The following is a 23822-nucleotide window of genomic DNA, read 5'->3' on the forward strand; positions in this document are numbered from 1 at the left end:
CCAAAGCAGCTGAAACTCATTAACAACACCCTCTGCTACTTACCTGACCAAATCAATATCCCAGAAGTTTAATTAACTTGATGCTATACTCTGATTACAGTGTTCCTTTAATTTTTTTGTAGTGTATAAAAAAATGCTTTTTCAAATAGACAATTTCTTATTTTTTTTTGTTTTTCCTTGTTCAACATTGCCTAGATAAAAAAAATGAAAATAATAAAAAAAAAAAGCTTGGTCAAACAAAGATAATTTTTATGTGGTAGTAATAAAGTAAGAAGCCATTTCTTCATTTCCCACCACAAATTTGACTTTAATGGATCGAGTTGAAAAATCTGGTCAAAGAAATGAAATAAAACTTGTCGACAGAGATGAAAGACTAACCAGTGAAACTGAAAACTACACAGACAAACTGAGCAGTTTGTTGCCTAATCAGTAGAAAGAGCCCTAGAAAGAGCAAATAAACCTCCCTAAACATGATAAACATGTTACTCCTTAATTTGAGCACACCCCCTTCACCTTTTTTGGTGTATCCAAGACAAAGTTGCAAAGGCACATTTTGAAGTGAGCCTGGAGACAAGAGGTTGTGCTGTTGCTGTTCAACAAAGACAGGTATGTGTTTTTCTTTGGACTTCTTTATTTCTTTTTGGTTTCCAACAGCAAGGAGATTAATTGTCCAGACATAGCCTACATTATATAAAGCAGGGGTGTCAAACTCAAGTCCAGGAGGGCCAGTAACTTGAAATCTTTAGATATATCCATTATTTAACACACCTGAATCAAATGGAATGATTAATTCCTCAGCTTACAGTCAAGTTCTGCAAAGTTCTATTAATTAATTTAGGTGTGTTAGAGCAGAGACACATCTAAAATGTGCAGGATACCAGCCCTCTAGGACTGGAGGTTGACACCTGTTATTTAAATCATTGAAGTTTACGATTTTGTTTTTCTTCTGGACAGTTTCCTCCAAGAAACAATGGCAGAATACAAGCTGAAAGTGACAACGGGTGATATGAAGTATGCAGGGACAATAGACAACGTCTCCGTTATCTTGTTTGGTGCAGAGGGGCAAAGTGAATGCGTTAAACTCGACAATTATGGAAGGGACTTTACGACTGGGAATGTAAGTTGTAGTGTGTTAAAGGTTGTATACCATTTTCAGACAGGTTGATCAGGTTTGCAGGAATGTGTAGCTGATGTTGAAGAAGGTGTTTTTTTCTTATGCTTTTAATTCTATCTAGCTGTTTGTTTGTTTTGTTTTTTTTACCTGTAATGTAGCTTAATGATTCTTGCAGATTTGAATTGAACTATTGTAAAATAGAGGTTTCTTTTCAGTGTATGCTCTCTTGCAGTTTTTTATTTATATAGTAGCTTTAGCTCAGTAAAGAAAACCTAATAGTTGAGCAAGAATAGTGTGTAAAATATTGATCACAAAGACGGTTTTCTCAGGATGTATTCTTAACAAACCTCTTAAAATGAAATTCACACCAGATGTCAGAAACAACTTATCAAAATTTCTAAGATCATCAAACTTAATTTGACAATAGTGATAAAGGAAAAGAAAATGACATAGAATGACATCATTCATAATGTTGCTCAATTGTGGTTTCGGCTGATATTGCCAAACACAGGCTGTATATCTTTTGGGTTTAGTTTAACTTTTCAACATAAGTTAATTGAATTACAACACCATTTAAGCTGAATATGCATTCCTCCCACGATAAATGTAATACTTTAACTACTAACACAATGTATTGATCCCCCCCCTTTATTACATTTATCCACAGACAGGGACATACACTGTAAAAACTACATCAACCCTGGGGAAACTTCTCTTACTAAAGGTGGAGAAAGATCGCTTTTTCATCTTCCCAGAAGACGAGTGGTACTGCTCCAAAATCGAAGTGACGACTCCAGAAGGGGAGGACATTGTTTTCCCATGTTATAGATGGATTTCCCGTGGGGAAAATGTGGAGCTCAGAGGAGGGAGAGGTCTGTAATTCCTCTTTTCTGAAACTTAGATGTTACTTTATAGAGCTTACAATCCACTTTCTGGGAGCCTAAATAGAAACTACTGGTTATTTTCCAGGAAACTTTTATTTCCCTTAATGTCCAGAATTTTACCAGAATGGTATTAAAAGCCACGTATGGGTACAGTAGGCATTGGCCTTTGATTTTTATGGCATTATATTGACTTCTATAGACAACATGTCAGAGTGGGTTGGTTGAGACCCTCATAATTGGTGCCAAATTTCTTTTAAGAAATCTGTTCTAATCAACATTTCATATGCTTTATTACTGCTAAGTTCAATCCGTGTTACATCAGCTAAAGCCCCTGTCACATCTTGATGATTTAGCCAGCGTATGCCTGACGTACGAAGAATCTGGCAAAAATGCTGGCATACGTTGGATTATTTATGGGTATATTTTGTGTAAACAATTAGCACGCTTAGTCAACATACAACAAATATGTAGAGTCATTTTGCCAGTATATGCTCATATGTTAACCATAAGTTACAGGTAAGTTATGATCGTTGACATACGTTAAGTGTTAGTTACTCATAAGTCGTGGTGTCTAGCTTATCCAAAACCTATGAATAGGTATAATAACCCTTCAGTCCAGGAAAATGACTTAGTTCCTAGAAAATGTTGTTAGTCTCTTGAAATTAAATGGCTAGTTTTAGGATAGCAGCTGGTAAGTTCTTGGAAATTTCTGAGGAGCTCCTGGTGGTCAATTCTTGAAAAGTATATAGTTTGAGGTAAATTAAACAGTATTTTTAATTTATCGATCTATTCATATGTAAGAATATTTATTACTAACAATAATGAATACATTTTATTTTTTCTGTACCTAAAAGGCATGAAAGCTTTCGAGGAGGAACATTCCCTGCTGATTGACCACCGAAACAAAGAACTAGAACTTAGAAAGAATGAATACCAGTAAGTGTCTATTACAGAAGCTTGTATGAACATGTCTTAAAAGAAAAAGATAAAGAAAAGTTTTTCTCTCTTAGATGGGAGGTTACTGATGATAGGTTGCCACACTCCATTAACTTCAAAGATGTCTCCGAACTCCCTGCAGAAGTTCGCTACTCTTTGTCCAGATCTGAAGAAGCACAATCTACAAAAAGGATGATGTAAGCCAGAACTTGCAGCATGACCATTATTTTCGTGTGTTTTTATATTGATGTGTATGCAATGTTTTACACAAGTGCCTGTCTGTTCTAGTGGGCTTGAACTGAAATTTAAAGGACTGGTTGGATCGTCTCAAAAATGGAAAAGCTTTGATGACATGAAAAGGATCTTCTGGTTCAAAAAAACAAACCTATCAGGTAGACGACACCATTTTACCTTAAAGAACATGGTTTTGGAGAAATTCCAAAACAGGTGTAGGGTTTTTTTCAATTACATTTCTTTAGCAAAGCATTTCAAATATTTACTTCTGCTGCACCCAAAGAACAAAAATTGCCTAAGGACATTTTAACATGGAGAACAACACCAGCACTTATAGTCTCTATTACCCTCTAGGTATTCTCAACGGTTTCGGTTATGTCTCTCCATACATTTTGAAATACATGCTTTCGCATGCCTGTTACCTCCTGTTTTCCACTCATTATTAGCTATACCTTTTTTGAACTCATCTGAATAATTGTTCAAACAAACTCCAGCCTCTTCCCAATGCCAATGACCTCTAGCACAAACCCAAAGCAACTAAGAGAGTTGCTCAGTAAAAAGTATCTTAAGGTCCTGGAGTAGCCTAGCCACTCTCTTGACCTGAATGGAGTTCAAAATCTTTGGAGGGAGCTGAAAAACCTGAAGGATATGGAGAAGATCTGTATAGCGTACTGGTCAAAAATCCATTTGCAATGTTTGCATACCTCCAAAGGAAGTGTCTGATATCTGTAATCGCAAACTTAGTTTAAAGATGTATTAAATACTTGGGTACATGCAATAAGGTAAATACTCATTATTTAAAATCCGACGTAAATACTTGCTCTTCCCATGATATATATATATATATATATATATATATATATATATATATATATATATATATGGCATACTTTAAGATATGTTTTATTTTTTTTTACCATTCTTTTTGCAGAATATGTTTCAGAGCACTGGAAGGAAGATGACTTCTTTGGATTCCAGTTTTTAAATGCAACAAACCCCAATGTGATCAGCCGCTGCACCAAACTTCCTCCAAATTTTCCAGTGACAGATGAGATGGTTAGACCTTTTCTGGCAACTGGAACCACCCTGAAGAAGGAGATGGAGGTTTGAAAAAACTGTTCATCTGTTGATATTTATCTTTATGCATTTCCACAACATTTTGTCACTATGTTCAAATTTTTTGCTGGGTTTCAAGATGACCCTTTGTAATTTTTGCAGAAAGGCAACATATTCATCTGTGACCAGAAGATAATGGATGGAATACCAGCCAGAATAGATGATGGAAATCCTCTGTATGTGACCGCTGGTTTGTGCTTGTTCTATGTGACACCTGAGGGGAAACTGATTCCAATTGCAATCCAGGTATTGCAAGCATAGATTAAATAGAGAATAACGTTTTGTTTTAGTTGAATATCATTGATCATTATGTCCAATGTGTTTCTGTTATTAGTCTCACAAAAATCTTTTCCGTAACCTTTTCAATGCAGCTTCACCAACAGCCCTCTGAGCAGAACCCCATCTTTCTGCCAAGTGATCTGGAATCAGACTGGCTTCTGGCCAAGTTGTTCTTTAAATGTTCAGACGCAATTGAATATCAGACGGTCCATCACCTCATGAACACTCACTTCCTGGCAGAGGTCTTTGCTGTTGCTACTCTCCGCTGCTTCCCAACCATTCATCCTCTTTATAAGGTATCAGCGGACACAATAACAATGATGAAGCAATGCTCCTCTTAGTTTGAGATTTTTTATTATTTTTCTTATGTAATCTATACAGCTGCTGAGCCCTCACCTCCGTTACACTCTGCACATAAATATAGTAGGCCGGAAAACTCTTCTTGGACCTGGTGGGCCTTTGAGCAAGGTATAGCAATCTATTATGCATGCATTTCTGAAACTACAATTCAGTTTTGGCTGCATGAAGAGTTTGACTTTATGACAAACTGAGTTTGACTTTATGACAAATAGACCTCGCTTGGAGTGGAGGGCTTGAATGAGCTCTTGGGCAGATTTCTGTCTGGGATGACCTACAGCTCCCTCTGTCTGCCAGAGAACATCGCTGCACGGGGACTGGAATCTATTCCAAACTTCTACTACAGAGATGATGCAATGAAGCTGTGGAATCATATCAACAGGTAATCTATTAAAATTTTTTGTAAGGAAAAATATCTATGTCCACAGTTGAGAATTGGTTGTTTAAGAGAAACATAAAGACAGTAACAACAGTATACAGTGTATTGCAAATACATAAAATATAAATTCACACAATCTGGACTTTAAATGAAATAGAAGTGACAAGCTTTATTTTATTTTATTAGTACTTTATCTTAACAATTCTCCAACCCTAATTTGGTCTCATGTGAGCAATTTCCTACAAATCCTTTTCCTAAAGCTGTATTTGTAGATTCCATGAGAAATTGCTTGAGGTTAAACAAATTACTTTGAAAAAGACCCCTGCCTTGCTCAGTAAAAGCTATCCAACAGCATATAACTTGTTGATTTGGAGGTAGTGTTCAAGGTTTCATGCAGCATTATTTTTCTGAAATGTTCCCCAAACAGTCTTTTGGGACTTCTTTTAACAAGAGGCGTTTTAGCTGCATGCTTTTATCAAGCAGAGATTTGTTGTGGGACTTGATGTTGGACAGTCCTGTCAAGAGATCATCATCACCACCACTGCCTGAACCGACCATCAGTGAAGCTCCTTCAGAGTTCCCACCATTCTCTATTTCTCTAATGGTTTATTAGTCTACAGATTGAACAGGCCTTGGTAGATTACTGTTCTCCCATATTCTTTTTGTTTTTTAACACTCGATTGACAGAGCCCAGTGCTTTACATCTGCTGTACCCCTGCTGGTTCTCTAACAAACTTCTTTACAAAATAGGTTACCTGTATCCATAAGGAGATTTTAATAACTCAAAGATAGATGTTTCTTATTAAACAACAGAAGACACTTAGCTGAGCTGAACTTTTTTCTCCAGGGCGTTAGAGTGAAGGGGGCTGAATACAAATAAACACAGTGCTTTTCAGTTTGCATCAATTTCTCCTAATGAGCTTAAACATTATTTTGCTGTGCTTTAATTAAAAATCTTTTAAAAAGTTTTTTTTGTAATGTATTAAAGTTTACGTATAACTACTTTTGCAAGGTGCTGTATTGGCAGAATAATACAGCAAACCCACATTTACAGTGGCAGCAATTTTTTTTTTTCTTTCCACACTCTAGTTTTGTGAGGTCTGTGGTGGAGTTCTACTACACCTCAGACAGTATCGTGTGCAAAGACACAGAGTTGCAAGAGTGGATCAATGAGATATTCACACATGGTTTCCTACAAAACAAGCAGGGAGGTAAATATCGAACATCCCAACATTTATAGAGTCCTTATAAATAATAACTGTAATATTTTTTCTACAGTAAATCAAGTTTCTGTTATTGCTTTTTTTATGCTGGTGTCAATAGGTTTTCCATCACGCTTCAATACTGTGGATGAAGTGGTCAAGTTTATCACCATGGTGGTCTTTAGAGTGTCAGTACAGCATGCTGCTGTTAATGGTGGACAGGTGGGTTCATGTATTTACTTGGGTTCTTGTAAATGATTGAAAGGTTTAGGAAACATTGTGATTGTAGTCATATAAATAATATTTTTAATAGTAAATTGAAGCCCAACTGTTATGTTTTTTATGCATAATTGATGAAAATATATATTTACAAAACTTTTTTCTAGTATGACTACAACTCTTGGATGCCCAATGGTTCCCTTATGTTATGTAAACCACCTCCATCCACTAAGGGGCAGTCCAGCATGCAGACTATTCTGGATGCTCTCCCAAATATTGGAGACACGGTAAATATCGTGTCAACTACTTGGATTCTTTCAGACAACTACACTGATGTGGTAAGTTTAGAGACAAACTAGAGTTATTACAACTCTTTGAATATTCCTCTATTTAACTTATTGCCTCTCTTCTGACTGCAGGTCCCGTTGGGTACATACCCAGAGGAGCATTTCCAAGAGCTGGCCCTTAAGGAGATGATTCAGGATTTTCAAGCTGAGTTGTCTTACCTAGGAGAAGAAATTACTGCTAGAAATGCTCAGCTTGAAGTACCGTACCCATATCTGAACCCTGCGGTGATAGAGAACAGTGTAACCATTTAGAAACAAGGCCTGCAGATACTTGCTGTTTTTCTGCTGGCTTCTCCTGTTATCAAGGCTCTTTAAGATGACTATGTACTGTGTGTTGTGTTCTACTTTTCAATGATTGTAAATTTAAATGATTCGGGGTTTTTTCACCAAAGTAAATGTTTTGTTTGTTGCTTTTGATTATTGTAAACCTAGATACAAATCCAGGCTTGCAGAGGCCAAGTGAGCATAACCACAGTTAGGCTTCATATTTGTTTTTCTTTACAACTTTGTATAATCATGTATTTTCTATAGTACTTCCTAAGCCATGAATGCTTAAAATAAACTATATTCAATAAACATTTTAAAATCTATTCCAGAATTTGTCCTTGTAGTAAACAGCATCAAAATACCCAATCTTTATTGAAACAATGAATTCAACATTTTTTTTTAGGTCTTATTCTGATTTACAGTTTTTTTTCACCATTAAGTTGTGGGGGTTAAGTTATATCCAAATGCCTTCTGGACAGCAGTCAGGTCGGCAGCCTTACCCATGATTGGGGTTTTGAGTGATGAACCAGGCTAGGAGTTTTAAAGGCCTCAGGAATCTTTTGCAGATGTTTAGAGTTAATTTGTTGATCCAGATGGTTAAGTTAGACCTTTTTCATAATATAATTTTGTGAGATAGGAATTTTGGTTTTTCATGAGCTGTATGCCAAAATCATCCGTATTAAGACAACAAAAGACCTGAAATATTTCAGTTAGTGTGCAATGAATCTAAAATATATGAATGTTCAAGTTTTATTACATTAGCGAAAATATTGAACTTTATCACAATATGCTAATATTGTGGGAAGGACCTGTAGTGATACAGTTTAGGCCCCAACTTGATCTGAAGGCTAAAGTTTAACACGTTTGCATTACAGAATGAGGCAACATGACACTGAAAAAAACAGCTCTACTTAAGAATTTTTTGAGAATCACACATTTTTGTCAACTATAATTATGATTTTGCAAGGACAATTAGACAGCATCTATTTTTTTTTATATATATAGGATTTTCATTTAAAGTTCTATTAGAAGATCCCTTAGCAGTTTCAATTAGGTTTTTTCAGCTCTTTTATTACATACAATACTTTTAGGGAAATAAGATATGGGATGTGTTTGATTTCAGAGGCTGCGACCTCCATGAACACGGTCTATTTGGACTGGATCCTTCAAAGTCTGAAAAAAGTCTTCCTACAGTCACATGGACATCCTTCCCTCCTCTGACATTGACTCACCTGCTTCTATTAGTTTATCAGCCAAATCAGAAGATAGTGCTGCTCCCTCCAGCTTTCACCCACCTGTCTCTAGAAGTCAACTGAAGAGGTAACTGGAGAGACTTAATCATAATAAGTCACCAGAATGCTGAAGGCCTGTACAGAACAGCTCTGTGGGATTCTACAGATTCTACATCTTCAACCTCAGTCTGACCCTGGAGACAGTTCCAGTGATGTGGAAGACCTGTCTTGTTAAGATTAGATTAGATTAGATGAGCTTTATTGATCTCACAGTGGAGAAATTCACTGGTCATATATTGGCATAGTAATAAAAGAAGGTGCAAACAAGGAGGAAAAGGTGCATTAAGAATAAACAATATATATACAATATATCAAGATAAATAAGGATTAAGGTCAAGTGTACATGTATGAAAAACAGAATAAAAAAAAGAAATAAAAAAATACAAGGGAGTAACACAGAGATTTGAGGTGTCATATGTACAATCAGGATGTCTTATATACAGCTGGATTGACTTTATACATTAAAGTGTAGTAGGTTGTTTCAGTATGAAAGAAGACTCCACCAAGTCCTCAGTGACTATAGATCTGTTTCCCTCACAATGACAAGGCAGACATCACTGTGAGGTTCTTTGATTTCTCCAGTGCTTTTAACACTATTCAGCCTGACTTCCTTTTTGAGAAATTCCAGAATACAGGTGGAGGCGTCAACAGTTTGTTACACTGACTGTCAAGTAGCAGCACCACAGGTGGCTGTACTCTCGCCATTCCTTTTTACTCTGTACACCTCTGACTTCCAGGACCAGAGTCTTATCTGTAGAAATACTTGGTTCACTCTGAAGTCATCAAATATGTACAAGAACCTGAGTACAGAGAGCTTGTTGAACAGCTTCGTGGTGAGCTGTGGGAACAATAATCTGATCCTTAATGTCAACTAAACAAAGGAGATGATTGTAGATTTCAGAACAAACTGGAAAACGTTGAATCCTATTAACATCATGGGAGAAGTGGAGGCAGTTGCGGAGTATAAACACCTTGGTGTTCCCTTGGAAAACAAGCTAGACTGGAAATGCAACTGTGAAGAGTCTTGCCTAAGCACACCACTGAAACAGAAGGATCACGGGTTTGTACTAGGACCCTAATGCTGAGACCCTGATGGACAAGTGGTAGAAGATGAATATTTTCTAATCTTATAACTTTAAATTTCTCTAAATTATAAATGGGACTGAAAACTGATTCAACCTAGAACTTGCAGTGTTTTTAAATGATGAAAAGGATTTTACAATCTGACATTAAGATGCATATTTAATCCATCGCGCACAATCCCAGTCAAACAAGGTAAGTTTGTTCTTTAACATGGAAACGTTGTAGTGCTATCAGTGTCTTTGCAAAGCACAGTACATAATTATGGCATTCACTATAACAGTTATCAAACCCTTTTATCATACACAGAAAGGCAATGTATTTCTGTTTGACCAGAGGAAAATGGGTGGGATACCAGCCAGGGTGACGGATGGAAATCGTTTGTATATGACTGCGGGTTAGAGAGAAAACTGATGCCAGTTGAAATACAGGTGATGTACTAAAATTAAAAAGCACTTCTTGTGAATTTTCTGTGAACTTTAAATCTCAGAAATCCTGTAGTGTCTGAATTTGTACGAAAAAAAACATACATATACAAATAGATTGTTAGTTTGTATATTTCACCCACATTTAGGAATGAAGTCAGATTGGCAATATGTTTTAGACATTGCAACCCATGTTGTACACTCCCAGAGGACTCTTTGCACTTACTGCCAATGACATCTGTAAGTGTATGTATCTATTTATAGCTACATTCATCCCTTAATTAGATATCTATTAAAAAGGCTTCTCATTTTGCTTGCATGAATAATCCAACATGGTTTTTAGAATGATGAAGCTCGTGAAAAGATTACTGTATCAAATGACCTTTAGTTCTGCTGTCGCCTCAGAATTTTGCATGGCCAATGTTTGGAGTCGATCCCACACTTTTAGTCCCACAATCACGTGCCATTCTCCACAATATAGCATATTCCTGTGATGGACTTACACATTCCCCAAAAGGTAATAAATATGTAGGCTAACTGTGGTTATTCTTACAGCTAATAAAACCCAAAGGGTGAATATTAGATAAGGCAAATAAAAAAATGTCTGCTACAGAAATGGTATGGCCTACACAATCAGGAAATAAGACTAATTTAAGGCTAATATCCAGCTAAAACCCATTGAAAACAAATTATTTAAATTGCTGCATTTAAACATATTAAAAGTTGAGTGGAAGAAAAAAGTAGAGAAGATAAAAAAAGAAATTTGGAGAATTGTAACTATAGAGTTTGGGAAAGATTTGGATCATGTTCAACACCTGTGTCCAACACCTGGGCTTAAGTAACATTCCATGTTAAGTCTCTGGAACCAAAGAAAATCACAAATTTTTACCATTTTTTATATAATTTGGGTAAAATTGTAGACATTTTAGGTAACGGCATATATATTTTAAGTATTCAAAATTGACTTAAATGTTTTTTAGGTTTCCAGACCAGATTCGCCTCCATCATTTAATTCTTGCAGCCCTGGTAGAAAGTAAGTTTTGTTCTTGTTTATTTTCAGCAATACAATGAGCTGTATAATGAACTGATACGTAGGTTTAACGTAGCCTCTGATCAAATAGCTTTCACCAACATAGAAGTTAATTTTTCAAGGACGGCTCAAAGGCAAAAATAAAAATTTAGTAAACACTTTATTCAAATGCAGCAATCAGGTACATTAGTCATTTTGTGATATAAACTGTTAATACTCCAAACATCAGATGTCAACATAACACGTGGACTGTGCTTGACCCTTTGAAGGAATCAGAAGCTCTTTAAAACGAAGTTCACTTTTCAGTTTGGGTGGAGTTATAAAGTGCTGACATGGTTTAGGATATAAAGAAATAATGGAGTTTTTACATGAACGTTTTTTTTTTTTCCCATGGCTACAGGTAAAAGGCAACATAACATTAATTTAAAGTTCATAATAGCATAAATCTATTGTGCACAATTATCTTTGTCAAAAGTGTTTTATCTTAGCAGAATATAGGTGCACTTTCAGGAAAAGCCCATGCAAAGCCAAATGCTGCTTCACGTCCCATGGACAAACCATTTATAGCAGACCTGAAGTCTGTTTTGCATTAAGTTTTATTCAAAATCAAATCTAACTGGAATCCGTTTCGTTTCATTCACAACATTCATGTAAAGTTTCAGCTAATCTCATGCAGCTCAGCTTTGTTTGGTCAAGTGTTAACGTGACGCAGAACACGCCGGAGTGACAGGCCATCTCGTTCGGTGCACATGGCAGGTAGGGGTATGGGCTCCGTCTTCTGCTCTACTACATTGAAGGGGCACTTCTTTAGGTGAACGGACATGCTGGGCACCTCAGTAAAACCCCAGGAGGACACTGGAGTAAATGCAGTGCTGAATCTCCATACCTGTAACACAAAAATATATTGGAATGACTAGGTTAATCTACATTCAAAAGTATTAATACTCATTGAACTTATTTTCATTTTTTTTAACCCTATAACTAAACCATCACAAGTACAGAAGATTGCAAAGTGGAGGAAAATTAAACATAGTTTCAGAATTATTATTATACTAAAGTCACCATCACTGCTCAGTCCCCCTGACATTTTTGTTGCAGCGGCTTCTGCTAAAATACAGCTGCAAACCTATGGCGTATTTTTTTTTTTTTTTTGTGAGATCAATTTTCAAGTCTGGGCAGGATTAGATTTAGGTCTGGAACAAATTAATATACTGATATTGATATTAGCTGCAGGTCTAGATCGCTGCATGTTAGTGTCACGACCCTCCTGTACGGTGAAACTATCATCCATGGTTTCTCTGCTCCATTTAACCTATCAGGTTCAACTAACCTCTGTGATTCTATATAAGAAAATCATCCATACAGCTGATAGCATCAACACCATTACACTCTACCCAATGTTGTTGGTTAAGGGGGATGTGCAGCATTGTTTTTTGGTTTTGGTTTTGCCAGTTTTGCAAGTCAAAAAAGTCTGGAAAAATGTTGTACTTTTGGTCTAAACACTAAAAATAGCACTAAATGACTTGTAGAATCCTCAGATTTTTTCTTCTTCCATCTCTTCCAAAAGACTGGATCGTTGCCGTACTAATAGTTGGGTGTTCACAGATTCGCCTACAGAAATGTGAATTTCTGTAGCTCCTCCAGAGTTAAGATTGGGCCTATTGACTGCACCCTTGGTGCTTATTAGCAGGTTTCCATTCGTACTATATTATTTTCATATTTTGATGAGGCATGGAACTGTGTGTTGGAAGATGTCCAAAGTTTAGAGTATTTTTTTATAATTTAACCCTGTTTTAAACTTCAGGTTTGTCTCTTGCTCTTTATGATGCTGTTTTCTCATTGATGTTCTCTAAAAACCCTAGAAGGCCTTCAGAGGTCAGCACTGGATTACCTACCGCTGGACTCTGACTAGTTTGGTGACTTCTAATTCTGAAGGCAGAATTATAAATTTGGGTAAATCAATTTCAGTTAGGATTAACAGTAAAGGGGACTGTATCTTTTTTTATGCCACATTTTTCAGACTTTTATTTGTGAGGAAATATGAAAACTATACTAGCCCTTTTACTCCCACTTCATTGGCATGTACCATTTATGCTAATCTGTCAAATTTAATCTCAATAAAACACATTCAAACATTACTTTTGACTCTGGTACCACATTTTTAAATACAGTTAGTTATTTTACAGGTCAAAAGCTGTATGAGATTCAAACTTGCCTTATTTTTGACCTGCCACGATACATTGCCTTCAGGAGAAACTGTTCGCTCCCACTGCAGCTCTACAATGCCTCTGGTCTGAAGGAGACTGGCACACACTTCCCTCATAGTCCTAGAAACCAAGGACAACTGGCACAAGCTAAAACTGTCCAGGAATCCAGCTACGTGCCACAGAATCTCAATGGGCAGCCCGCTGAACTGGTCTGACTGGGAGTCCGTAGGAGGTTGCGGTCTAGTGCAGGGTTGGACCCCAAACGCCTTGAGGTGTCTATCGTGAACTACCTTGGCACCCTGGGTGGATGGGTAAAATCTCCGCTGGGAAAATGTGCAGCCATAATATGCAAGAGGGCAGCGTTGCTCTATCCAGCCACTGAGCCATGCATGAATCTCTCCATGGATGTTTCTGAAATGCGATGAAAACTGGTCCCGCCTGAACGACTGTCCGCACAGGAAGGGGAAGGTGTGTTGATGTTGGGGGTTAGGTGGGAGGTAACGATTGTACGGGACTGCCTCTGACTCTAAAGCTTCCAGAACCTGGCCAAGGCGGAGGGTGCGAAGCGGGCTGGGATAGTTGAGCTGTGGTGCAGCGTGGTCACAGGCTGAAGCAGAGGCCATGTCACCAACTCTTGTATTGGTCACCAAGATTGCAGCAGGAAATGTGAAAGTCTGCGTGCCAAGGTCAACACGGTAGCCATCAACATAGACTGTATCAGAGATCCTTCTACACTCCCTGGACTCTTCTAAACAGAAAAGTAGAGCTGCTGGTATAGCATCAATCTCTCCAAGACCCATTGGATCTTCTTCATGCTCCAAGTCTGAAGTATCAACTGCTTTGTCTTCCATTTCTGCCTGCGCTCTATATGCTGATCTACCGGGTTTAACGCCTACTTGTCCATTATACAAAGGATATTGGCCCTGACCCTTATAGAAATGGTTGAGGTGAAGCATCCTCTCTGGCCCAAGATTTCCTGGAAGGACTAGTCCTTTATTGTGCTGAACAATATGATCAGCCTGCTGTGCCACCCCCTGGCTAACATGAACTGGAGACATCATCTGAAGGGTTGCAGGTTCCAAGTAAGCATCAGCACAGGCCTCTGTTGCTCCCGTCAATGGTCCGTTGACTCTGCTTTTGTCCTGCATTCTAGTTCCTTCAAGAGCTCCATTTTCACCTGAACAGCTCTGATTAGAACACATCTCCTTTTTGTTACTTGTGTGCAAACTGTCGGCATCTTGAGGGGTTATGTCCTCCAGTCCATTCTGAATGTTTCCATTTAACAGCAAATCTACATTCTGAACCACTGAACTACTTTCACCACAGCTGGCGCTGCTAACAAAGTCTAAAGCAGCAGCTAAACTTCTAGCAGTCTCAACGGTGGCCTCATACAGCTTACTGAGGTGTTCCTCTTTCAGACCGTTAATCCCACTGAGAATCTTTTCCTTTGCTGAACCTTTGGGGGCTAACTGGGATTGATGCAAGGAGGACAACTGAGGAGCTGGAGCTTCAGGTGGAGAAGCCTGAAAAGTTACATGTTGTGCTTTCTCTTTTTTAATAACTGAATCATCTTGTGTAGACGGTGTCTTAGAAATCATCTTCATCGACTCAAGGAGTGTTTGCTGGTCCTGAAGAGCGAGCGCCATGTCCAGCTGCTCCATCTCCTCCAACAGACCAATTAGACTCTCATAAGAGGTGTAGTTCAAGCAGCTGACAGGCCACCTATTCCACTCCATAGTGCAGCAGACGACTCCAGCTGGACACACATCCAAGTGCGCGGACATCTGACTGCGGATCAGCATAGCCGGGCAGCCATGGCCACTATTAAGGCAAGGAACCTTCATGAGGGGGCACAAGAGTTGGTGCTCATCAACTTTGCAGGAGTGGAGCACGGCCCCACACACCAATGGACAGGCGATGAGATCACAGGAGACTCCTGGTTCAGGTTTGACCGTGCACCTCTGGTTAAAACAGGAGATGCAGTGAACATGATGCTCCATCTTCAGAGCCAAGGTCATGGAGTGGTATGGGCGCCTCTGTAGGAAAATACAAAGAGACAATAAAGCTTTGTGTAAATGTTTTAGAAATACAAAGAGACAAAGGCAATAAAAAGCAGGCTAGAAATATCATCACTGCTGTGAGACAGTTCATATTTACTGGCATGTTTTGAATATGTTGGTACACATTTTATTGAAACAAAAGTGCAAAAAGTAAAACAAAAAACACACAAATAAATGACATTATAGGATATAAAAAATAAAGCCAAATAACGATGTCTTTAATTTTGAGGGAAAAAAAAGTTTAGCTATTTTTCAGTAGACTTGAATGTTTCTCTACATCTTTAGAAAAGTTCATATCTATCTGACCTTAAAGAAAAGAATTAAGGACTTCTGGAAATAATTTATTATCTTATAATGGGATCGGTGATTAAATACGCACATATGATCACAACTGAGGCATTACTCAGAGAGGAGCTAGTTCAATCACCAGGAAAGGTTTAACTAAACTTAAACTATCAACTCTGTAGAAAAGTTTCGAGTATTATAATATATTATATATTTTCGGTCATCTGTACAGTTTTTTCCCCCCGATCCTACATGCTACAATAAGCCATTATGTTGTCATTGGTCAGTTTCTGAGTAAGAACACTTAGTATTGTAGCAACAGGCGGCTAGCTAAAGCTAGGACAGAGCTCTGCTAATGGCTAAAAACAGCTAGCTCAGACGGAAGTTGAACAGTTCACAACAAAACAAACTTTTGGTCAAATTATGTATTTGCGTTCCAGGTGTTTCTCACCTGTGTGTTGTGCTGACAGGAAAACCGTGTTACGACGTGTTTTATCTGTTCTAAATTAATGCGACAAGACCAGTGTATTAATCATAGTTGCCTCTGGGAAGAAACTGCTAAAGATAGCTAGCCACTCTCAGTCCATCTCTTAACAGCTCTTTTTTTTTTTTTTTTTTTACTTTCCAAAACTTTATTTCTTCTTCTTGCCTCAGACTGTTGTTCCTCTTCTTCGGAGGCAACGTCTTTGTGCATCAGTGCCATCTGCTGGAATGAATCAGACACACACTCAACACCAAATAATAATAATAATAATAATGATAATAATAACAGTAATAACAATAATAATAAAATAATAATTGAACTATATCGATGTCAATTTGGAGAAATTTACCTCTGCATTTAACCCATCACCTTGGGGAGCAGTGGGCACCCAGGGAGCAATCGGAGGTTAAGGGTCTTGCTCAGAGACCCAGAGTGGCAGTCTGTGGGAGTGGGGCTCGAACTCAGACCCTCTGGATTTCAAGTTCTATGCCAAGGGGTCATCGATTAAAAATTAGTGGGATCCAAATAAAGAAAATCATCAATTAGTAAAGATCCGGAGACATTTTTAACTATAATCTGTTACTTTAAACAGAATTTAACACTGAAATAAAATCAGGTTTTTATGCATCCATGTTATACATTGAATAATAATAATAAAAAAAGAAAATGTTTCCATTTTAAAATCTAAAGTGTTTTTCAAAGTAGAGAACAACAATCGTTCAGTTTGCAATATGGACAATTTCCTGATTCACATTTTTTTTAATAAAACATACTTAAACTGACTGTTTGCTATTTATTTTTTAAGGCTTAATGAGAGCAGTGGGCTTTAGGCTGCCCTGCAAGGCTTTAAACCCGTGTTTGAATGGAGACAAAGCCATTCTCAAGCCATTCCAGGTTCATTCGTGAGCTTTTATACCCATTCCCCAAAACTAAGACTGTTTAATTAAATGATTGGATGCAAACTATTGGTACTTCAACATACCAGGAAGCAGATTTCTCATCTTGATCAAAATATTTTTTTTATACTAAGAGGCGTAAAAGTTTAATCAAATCCAGTCAAAATGCCATGGAGCGCCTCTCACAACTTCCAAAGAAACGTCTCATCTCAGGCCTGGATGAAGAGATGCTGGGTTTGGATGCAGAGAACAAACATAGGTCATGCAAACCATGTATGATCCGTACGATCCCTGTTACAAAAATCCACAACAAAACAGAAATATTTGGGCAGAAACTGAACATATGCTGGCTGGATGATGGTGGGGATTTTTTTATCATGTCATATTAAATTAAGCATTCATTTCCGCATGTTTTGCTCCTGAATTTAATAACAAAGTCGCGCAGTCCCTGAGCCCAGAGGAAGTCTGAGTGGAGCAAGACGGGAGGAACAGCGGAGGCTGTAGGCTTTCCTTTGCAGAGGATGTGGGATTTCAGGGTCAATATGTAATCAGACAACATACAGTAATTTATAAATGTTTTAAATCAGGTTTTAGTCAGCAGGTGGGTCCTGATCCTGACAGTGATCCGCTAATCAGTGACCTCTGTTCTATGCCCTGACCACTAGGCCTCCACTCCCCCGTATTAATGTTGCCCTTTTCTTATTTGTATTGACTGCAGGCTCGGACTGGTAATCTGTGATACCGGGCATTTGCCTTATGGTTCCGGTCCTAATTTCATACCGGCCCCAACACTTATTCTATGGACGAAGCACCTACCTGTGACAATAAATAACTCAAGGAGCTCAAGAAGAAATTCAAAGTCAACTACCAAAATGATGCATGCAGTATATTTAGCCCTTCCTTGTCATGCACATCCTTGTGACGGTTGGCATATAGTGTAATTTTCTATTTCTTCAAACTGTAAACTAAAAGCTTTCTTTGATCCAAACTACGATGTTCCTCTCATATTTGGCAAATTTATGTTGGAATATTTTGCAAAAATATGTTGCGGTGCATGATGGGGTTTTGCATCGGTTTACATTATTCCATATCATTGCCCACATGCCACCTAGACTTGCAGTGAATGCTTACACACCGCTGAGCTTTCATGGATTCATTCTTGAAGAACTGCCTGTCTGCTTCTATATTGTATTGTTTTATGTTAGTGTTTTTTACAACACTCAGGCTTATGTTGTAGACCTAGTATGTGTGAGTGAGTGTCCGGCTGACTTTGTGCAAATGTGGACGTTGCGCAGCAGCAGTTACTGTTGCGTACTGTGTTAATAACCAAAGCCAGTAAAACCGCATTATAGAAGTCTTGGTGATGGTTGTCATGTGATGCTTGAAGTGAATAATCCTGGTCCAGAAAATAAAACCCTGCCTACTTCTCCTTCATCCTGCCCACTTAACCAGGAGTTGGATCTCAGTTTATTTGGAGGAGCAGGAAATGTAAATGTTGGGAACTAATATCAGTACAGGCTTTTTACATTTTGGACTATCCAATTCTCCATACGACAGGTTACCTCTCCTAAAACCCCTTTGGCATTTTGTTTAACATCCTTTATTCTCTAGAAAATAGGTTGATCATTATTTATCATTCTTTCTATAACCAAAGATATATGAATTAATGAGAGCTACAGCTTTAAAGCTCCCTAGAGTTAAAGGATCTTTCCCTTGTTTCAGATCCTCAGATCAGAAAATTCCAGAATTGTTTTAGATGTTTTAATCTAATCTTTATTCAGCAGAGCAGATATTTTACTAGTTGCACAATAACTGCTTTTTAATCAATATTTTATTGTTTTATTTCACTAGTTGTAAAATTTCGAGATTCTGTATTTTCTTTAATCTATTTTAATCCTGAGTCTAACCAGGGACAAGAGCTGCAAATTATTTTTTATTTAAAACCTGTTCACATGGGATCTACTATTTTTATTAAACAATTTTTTTATGCATTTTTAGCATTTAAATGAAAAAAAAAAATCATTCATAGGGAAGCAAGGGTTGTACCAATGTTAGCTAAAAAGGTTGCTCTTTGATATAGGAGCCATACTCCAAAGCCACGTTACAATTTGTAAATGCATTAAAGGACAAAGGCAATAATGTTGATCCAACCTCATCTGGTTTATTGCACCACTGAACATTTGTCCAACATACAATTTCATATGCAAAAGCTTTAATCACAGATTTTAACACAAAAAAGTTTGTCCATGGCTGTATTATAAATACGTGTTAAAAAGTGCTGCTTTGGCCAAAGTGCAATCCATAAAGTTATAGTATAGTGGCATCAAAAATAAAAACAACATTGCAACAAAAACATGATAAAACATAGTAAACATCAAAAAAGTGAAATCAAATGCTGGAATAAAAGTCATTAAATTAAGATTTCAATTAGGACGATATGTAAAAAAAATCCTAAAAAACAACTTGTGGATTAACACAAAACATGGAAGAGACAAAAAGAAGCAAACATTAGATTCAAACACCCATGAATGTGGAAAAGGGTGCAATGATGTTAGACGAATACGCTAGAGTATATTGCAGGCTGGTATTGATAATACTATTCTGATACTTTGAGTCAATACCCCTAATGAGTAGCAGCAACAGAACCAGAAACGGACCTCTCCTCTTTTGTCCACAACATAGATTCAGAGTATTCTGTTCTGTGGTTTTACTAGAGGTGTTTCACAACACTGTGTTGCCCTAACTTGTTTTTTCTACAGACATCATGGGTCACATCTACGGTCTGTGGTGCAAAAATATCAATAAACTTTGTCAATAAACTTCATTCCAGAGTCTACATCTGAGTGAAAGTGACCGAGCAGACACATTAAACACTCACCAGATGGAAGGAAAAAATATCTTAATCGAAAGTATTTGGATTCGATTTTCCAGCCTAAAGTGCTTTATTATTTAAGAGTCTACTGAATTAGAGCCATTTAAAATAACTCAAACCTCTGTGTGTGAAGTTTTAGTATCATGAAGAGCTTTAAAATCTGAATCATTTTAAGGAACATGTCTGCATTTAACAAGTAATGGCACTGCATAAAAACAAGGTTTTCAAAATTATTGAGAGGGAAGGAAAATTCTAAATAGACCCATTTTTGTTCCCAGCTGCCTTAAAAGTTCACTGTACATATTTATCAAATATTTAAGTTACATAAAAAGGCTGCAATAGTTTGCGGACAATCAGAGTGGCATTCTGTTATTGAGGGCAGAAGGAGGTAACCCTGAGAGAATCCTATTTACTGACAAAAAAGCACCCCTAGCAGCAAGAATTAATAAAGTTATGTTTAAACTTGAAGATAATAGAGATCTAAAGTGCAAATCTATGGTTATTAATATATATTATTTTAATATTTTAAAATAATGTTACAATTCCAGCACAAATGGAATATCTATGCTTACTTCTTTCTTCCAACTCAGAGCCAAGGAGCTAAGTGCAATGTTTTATCAAAAAAGATTTCTTAATAATAAAGTTTTGATTTATTTCAGTCCCATATTTTCAAAGTGAACGTTACGAAGATCAGCCTTGTCTGATCATGTGGTGACATGACGCAGGGAGTGAAGGCAATCGAGGATTGAGAGCCTATCTTGTTCGGTGCACATGGCTGTGAGGGGAATCGGCTCTGACTTTGTCTCAGATTTGCTGAAGAAGGGGCATTTGTTCATGTGGTCTGATACACTGGGAACATCAAGAAAACCCCAAGAATGCACAGGAGTGACTGAAGGGCTGAATTTCCACACCTGCAACAATAAAATGGAATGATGTGAGTTCAATAATGTTCAAAAAAAAAAATAAAAAATATGATCATAGTGAATTCCGTGGTCTAACTTATAGTATAGTAATTATCAAAGATCTACACAGATATTGTTTTAAACTCACTTTGTTTTTCACCTGCCACCTAAAATCGTGCGGACGACCAGGAAAATGTCCTCTCTCCCACTGCAGCTCTACTATCCCCCTTGAAGGGAGGAGACTGGCACACACTTCCCTCATAGTCCTGGACACCAAGGACAACTGGCATAAGCTAAAACTGTCCAGGAATCCAGCTATGTGCCACAGTATCTCAATGGGCAGCCCGCTGAACTGATCCGGTCTGGAGCCTATCGGAGATGTCAAACTGATGCAAGGCTGGATCACAAATGCTTTGAGCTGCTTATGATAAACCACTCTGGCCCCCTGGGCAGATGGGTACAACCTCTGCTGTGAAAACCTACAGCCGTACATCGCCAGGGGGCAGCGGGACTCTATGCGGTCACAGAAGTTGGGGTGAAAATCGCAATGAATGTTTCTATAATGAGAGGAAAACTGGTCACGACGGAGCGACTGACCACACACAACGGGAGAAGTGCGAGGAATGTTTCTAAAGGTTTGCGTGCCAAAATGAACACGGTAATCAGTGTAGACAGTGTCAGAGATTCCTCTACAGTCCTTGTGTGTTTCTGAACAGGCGAGCAGGGCAGCTGAAACCGAAGAAATCTCTGTTTGAACTTTGTGTTTCAAATCCCATGTATCCACTGCTTTGTCTTCCATATCAGCTCCAAGTCTGTATTCGGATTGTCCATTTGATAAAGGACTTTGGCCATGGCCCTTATAGGGACAGTTGAGCTGATGCATCATCTTAGGCTTAAGATTTCCAGGATGAAGCATCACTTCATCGTCCAAAACTAAACGACCAGCCACACCCTGGCTGACATGTACTGGTAATATCATTTGAGGGGTTTTAGGTGCATTTGAAATACTATTCCTGGATTCTGTTTCTCCAATCAGTGGTCCACAGGTTGTGTTTTTATTCAGTGTATCAGTACTTCCATCGTTGTTCATAGACATTTTTAAAAGGACATCCCTTTCATACTCGTCATGTAAGTTGCGTTCAGCAGAGTTGGTGCTACTAACAATGTTTAAACCAGCAGCTGAGCTTCTAGCAGTCTCAGCTTTGGCTTTAAATAGCTCATTGAAAGAATTAATTTCACTGACATCTTCCTCTGTTTGGAGTCCTTTGGAAATTGACTGTGAGGAGGAAAACTGTAAGGTTGAATCATGAGTAGAGGGTGCCTTTAAAGCTAATTGTATCGCTTTACGCTCTTTATCAATGACAGGATCTTCGCGAGCTAAATCTGTCATCCCAAGCTCCTCTATTGTCTCAAAGAGTGCCTGACAGTCCTCCAGAGCTATTCCTAGGTATCTATGGTGCCTTATTTCCTCCAACATACTCTCAACATCCCGGTCAGGTCGGGAATCCAAGAGGCAAGCAGGATGCAAGTTCCAGCTCTTTGTGCAAAAGACAACCCCAGCTGGACATACATCCAGGTGTGCAGGGATTTTGTTACGGCTCAGAATAGCCGGGCAGCCGTAGTTGCTATTGGGGCATTGCACCTTCATAAGTGGGCAGAGTAGTTGGTGCTCATCAACTTTGCAGGAATGAAATACAGCCCCGCACAACAGGGGACAATTGAAGAAATCACAAGAAAATCCTGGTTCAGGTTTGACGATGCACCTTTGATTGATACAGGAGATGCAGTGAGCATGCTGCTCCATCTTCACAACCAAGAGGTGGATCCCTTTCTGCAAAAATAAAAATAAAAGTCTAATATGATGTAGATCAAAAGATGTAAGACTTGCAAATATATGAATAATCTGAAGAAAATGAGAGAGATCAAGATTAATAAATGCAAACAGAACAATCAAGCAATTGGGGTATTCTTCTGTGGTTTGATTTGATCTGAAAATTAAAAATTTTTTAACAACAACCACCATGTCCAGAGATTAAGAACTTTCATTAATAAATAAAATATAGTTAAACCTCTTCTCTAAATAGGGCTATTATGGTTCCTTAAAGTTAAGCGCATATTTATAGTAGCTGAGACAATAAAGTTTGTAAAAACATTAATAACCCAAAAGGTTCCATTGTAACCATAAGCTCTGCAACAAGTTATTTAGCAACACATTTTAAAACACAATTTGTTAGTGTTCCACTCTTTAGTTTTCGTTTTTTTTTTCTGTGTTAAAGTTCAGTAGAGATTGAGGGTTGCTAACGGTGGCTAAAAACAGCTAGCTCTGTTGGAAGCTGGGAATTTTAAAATAAACAATTTTTTTCTGTCAAACTTTTAAGCAATCTAAGGTTTCCTTACCTCAACTTGTTTTCATTGGGAAAAGCGTGTCACGACGTATTAAAATGTTTCTACATAAACATGACAAACCCGTGTTTACCATGGTTTGTCCCGGAACTGCCCCTTCTTCCTCTTCTTCTTCTTCTTCTTGGTAGAGATTTTGTGCTGGTTGGCAGAAAACGAAAAGCGCGCACGACCGCCACCTATCGATATGGAGTGCTGAATTCCTGCTAAACAAATTTGTTAGTTTAAAAAAGGTAACCAAAATCTTTATAATTTTTCTTTCTAAATATTTCTGCATGTTTATGACATTTAGTTTTTCTTGTATATTCTTCTTGTATATATTTCTATTCCATATCTCCCACATTCTAATATAAAAATGTTCAGTTGTTTCTATTTGTCCACAATGTTAGCAACTTCCCGTATTATGTTTATTGATTATATATATTCTATAATGAAGTCCTGTGTGGGCAAACCTTAGTGTTGTTATTCATTTATCCTCCTCCAGTATCATTTTCTCCATTCTTCACTTTCCTAAACTCTTCCTTGGTATTAAATTAAATTACACAATTTAGATTT

At 37.8% G+C, this 23822-nt stretch overlaps 3 protein-coding genes across 3 annotated transcripts; 1 reads left to right on the plus strand and 2 right to left on the minus strand.

Annotated features, from left to right (window-relative positions):
• Nucleotides 1–478: 478 nt before the first annotated feature.
• Nucleotides 479–7646, plus strand: LOC107086029 (hydroperoxide isomerase ALOXE3-like). Its single transcript, XM_015376751.1, has 15 exons — nt 479–606; nt 955–1117; nt 1782–1986; nt 2853–2934; nt 3009–3131; nt 3223–3326; nt 4100–4272; nt 4387–4530; nt 4656–4859; nt 4945–5031; nt 5136–5302; nt 6389–6510; nt 6623–6723; nt 6888–7058; nt 7140–7646. The coding sequence occupies exons 2-15, from the start codon at nt 971–973 to the stop codon at nt 7317–7319; spliced, it is 2010 nt and encodes a 669-aa protein (XP_015232237.1). The 5' UTR covers nt 479–606; nt 955–970; the 3' UTR covers nt 7320–7646.
• A 3676-nt stretch (nt 7647–11322) lies between these two features.
• LOC107086028 (F-box only protein 30-like) lies at nt 11323–16301 on the minus strand. Its single transcript, XM_015376750.1, has 3 exons — nt 16165–16301; nt 13377–15404; nt 11323–12047 (listed from the first exon to the last, which is right to left on the minus strand). Exons 2-3 carry the CDS (start codon nt 15384–15386, stop codon nt 11853–11855), a joined length of 2205 nt encoding a protein of 734 aa, XP_015232236.1. The 5' UTR covers nt 15387–15404; nt 16165–16301; the 3' UTR covers nt 11323–11852.
• Nucleotides 16302–19956: 3655 nt separating this feature from the next.
• Nucleotides 19957–23374, minus strand: LOC107086033 (F-box only protein 30-like). Its single transcript, XM_015376758.1, has 3 exons — nt 23265–23374; nt 21016–22698; nt 19957–20876 (listed from the first exon to the last, which is right to left on the minus strand). Exons 2-3 carry the CDS (start codon nt 22669–22671, stop codon nt 20670–20672), a joined length of 1863 nt encoding a protein of 620 aa, XP_015232244.1. The 5' UTR covers nt 22672–22698; nt 23265–23374; the 3' UTR covers nt 19957–20669.
• Between the last annotated feature and the right edge of the window lie 448 nt (nt 23375–23822).

The sequence above is a fragment of the Cyprinodon variegatus genome, unplaced genomic scaffold (genome assembly GCF_000732505.1).
Source record: "Cyprinodon variegatus isolate N-32 unplaced genomic scaffold, C_variegatus-1.0 Scaffold141, whole genome shotgun sequence".
NCBI classification, from domain to species: domain Eukaryota; kingdom Metazoa; phylum Chordata; class Actinopteri; order Cyprinodontiformes; family Cyprinodontidae; genus Cyprinodon; species Cyprinodon variegatus.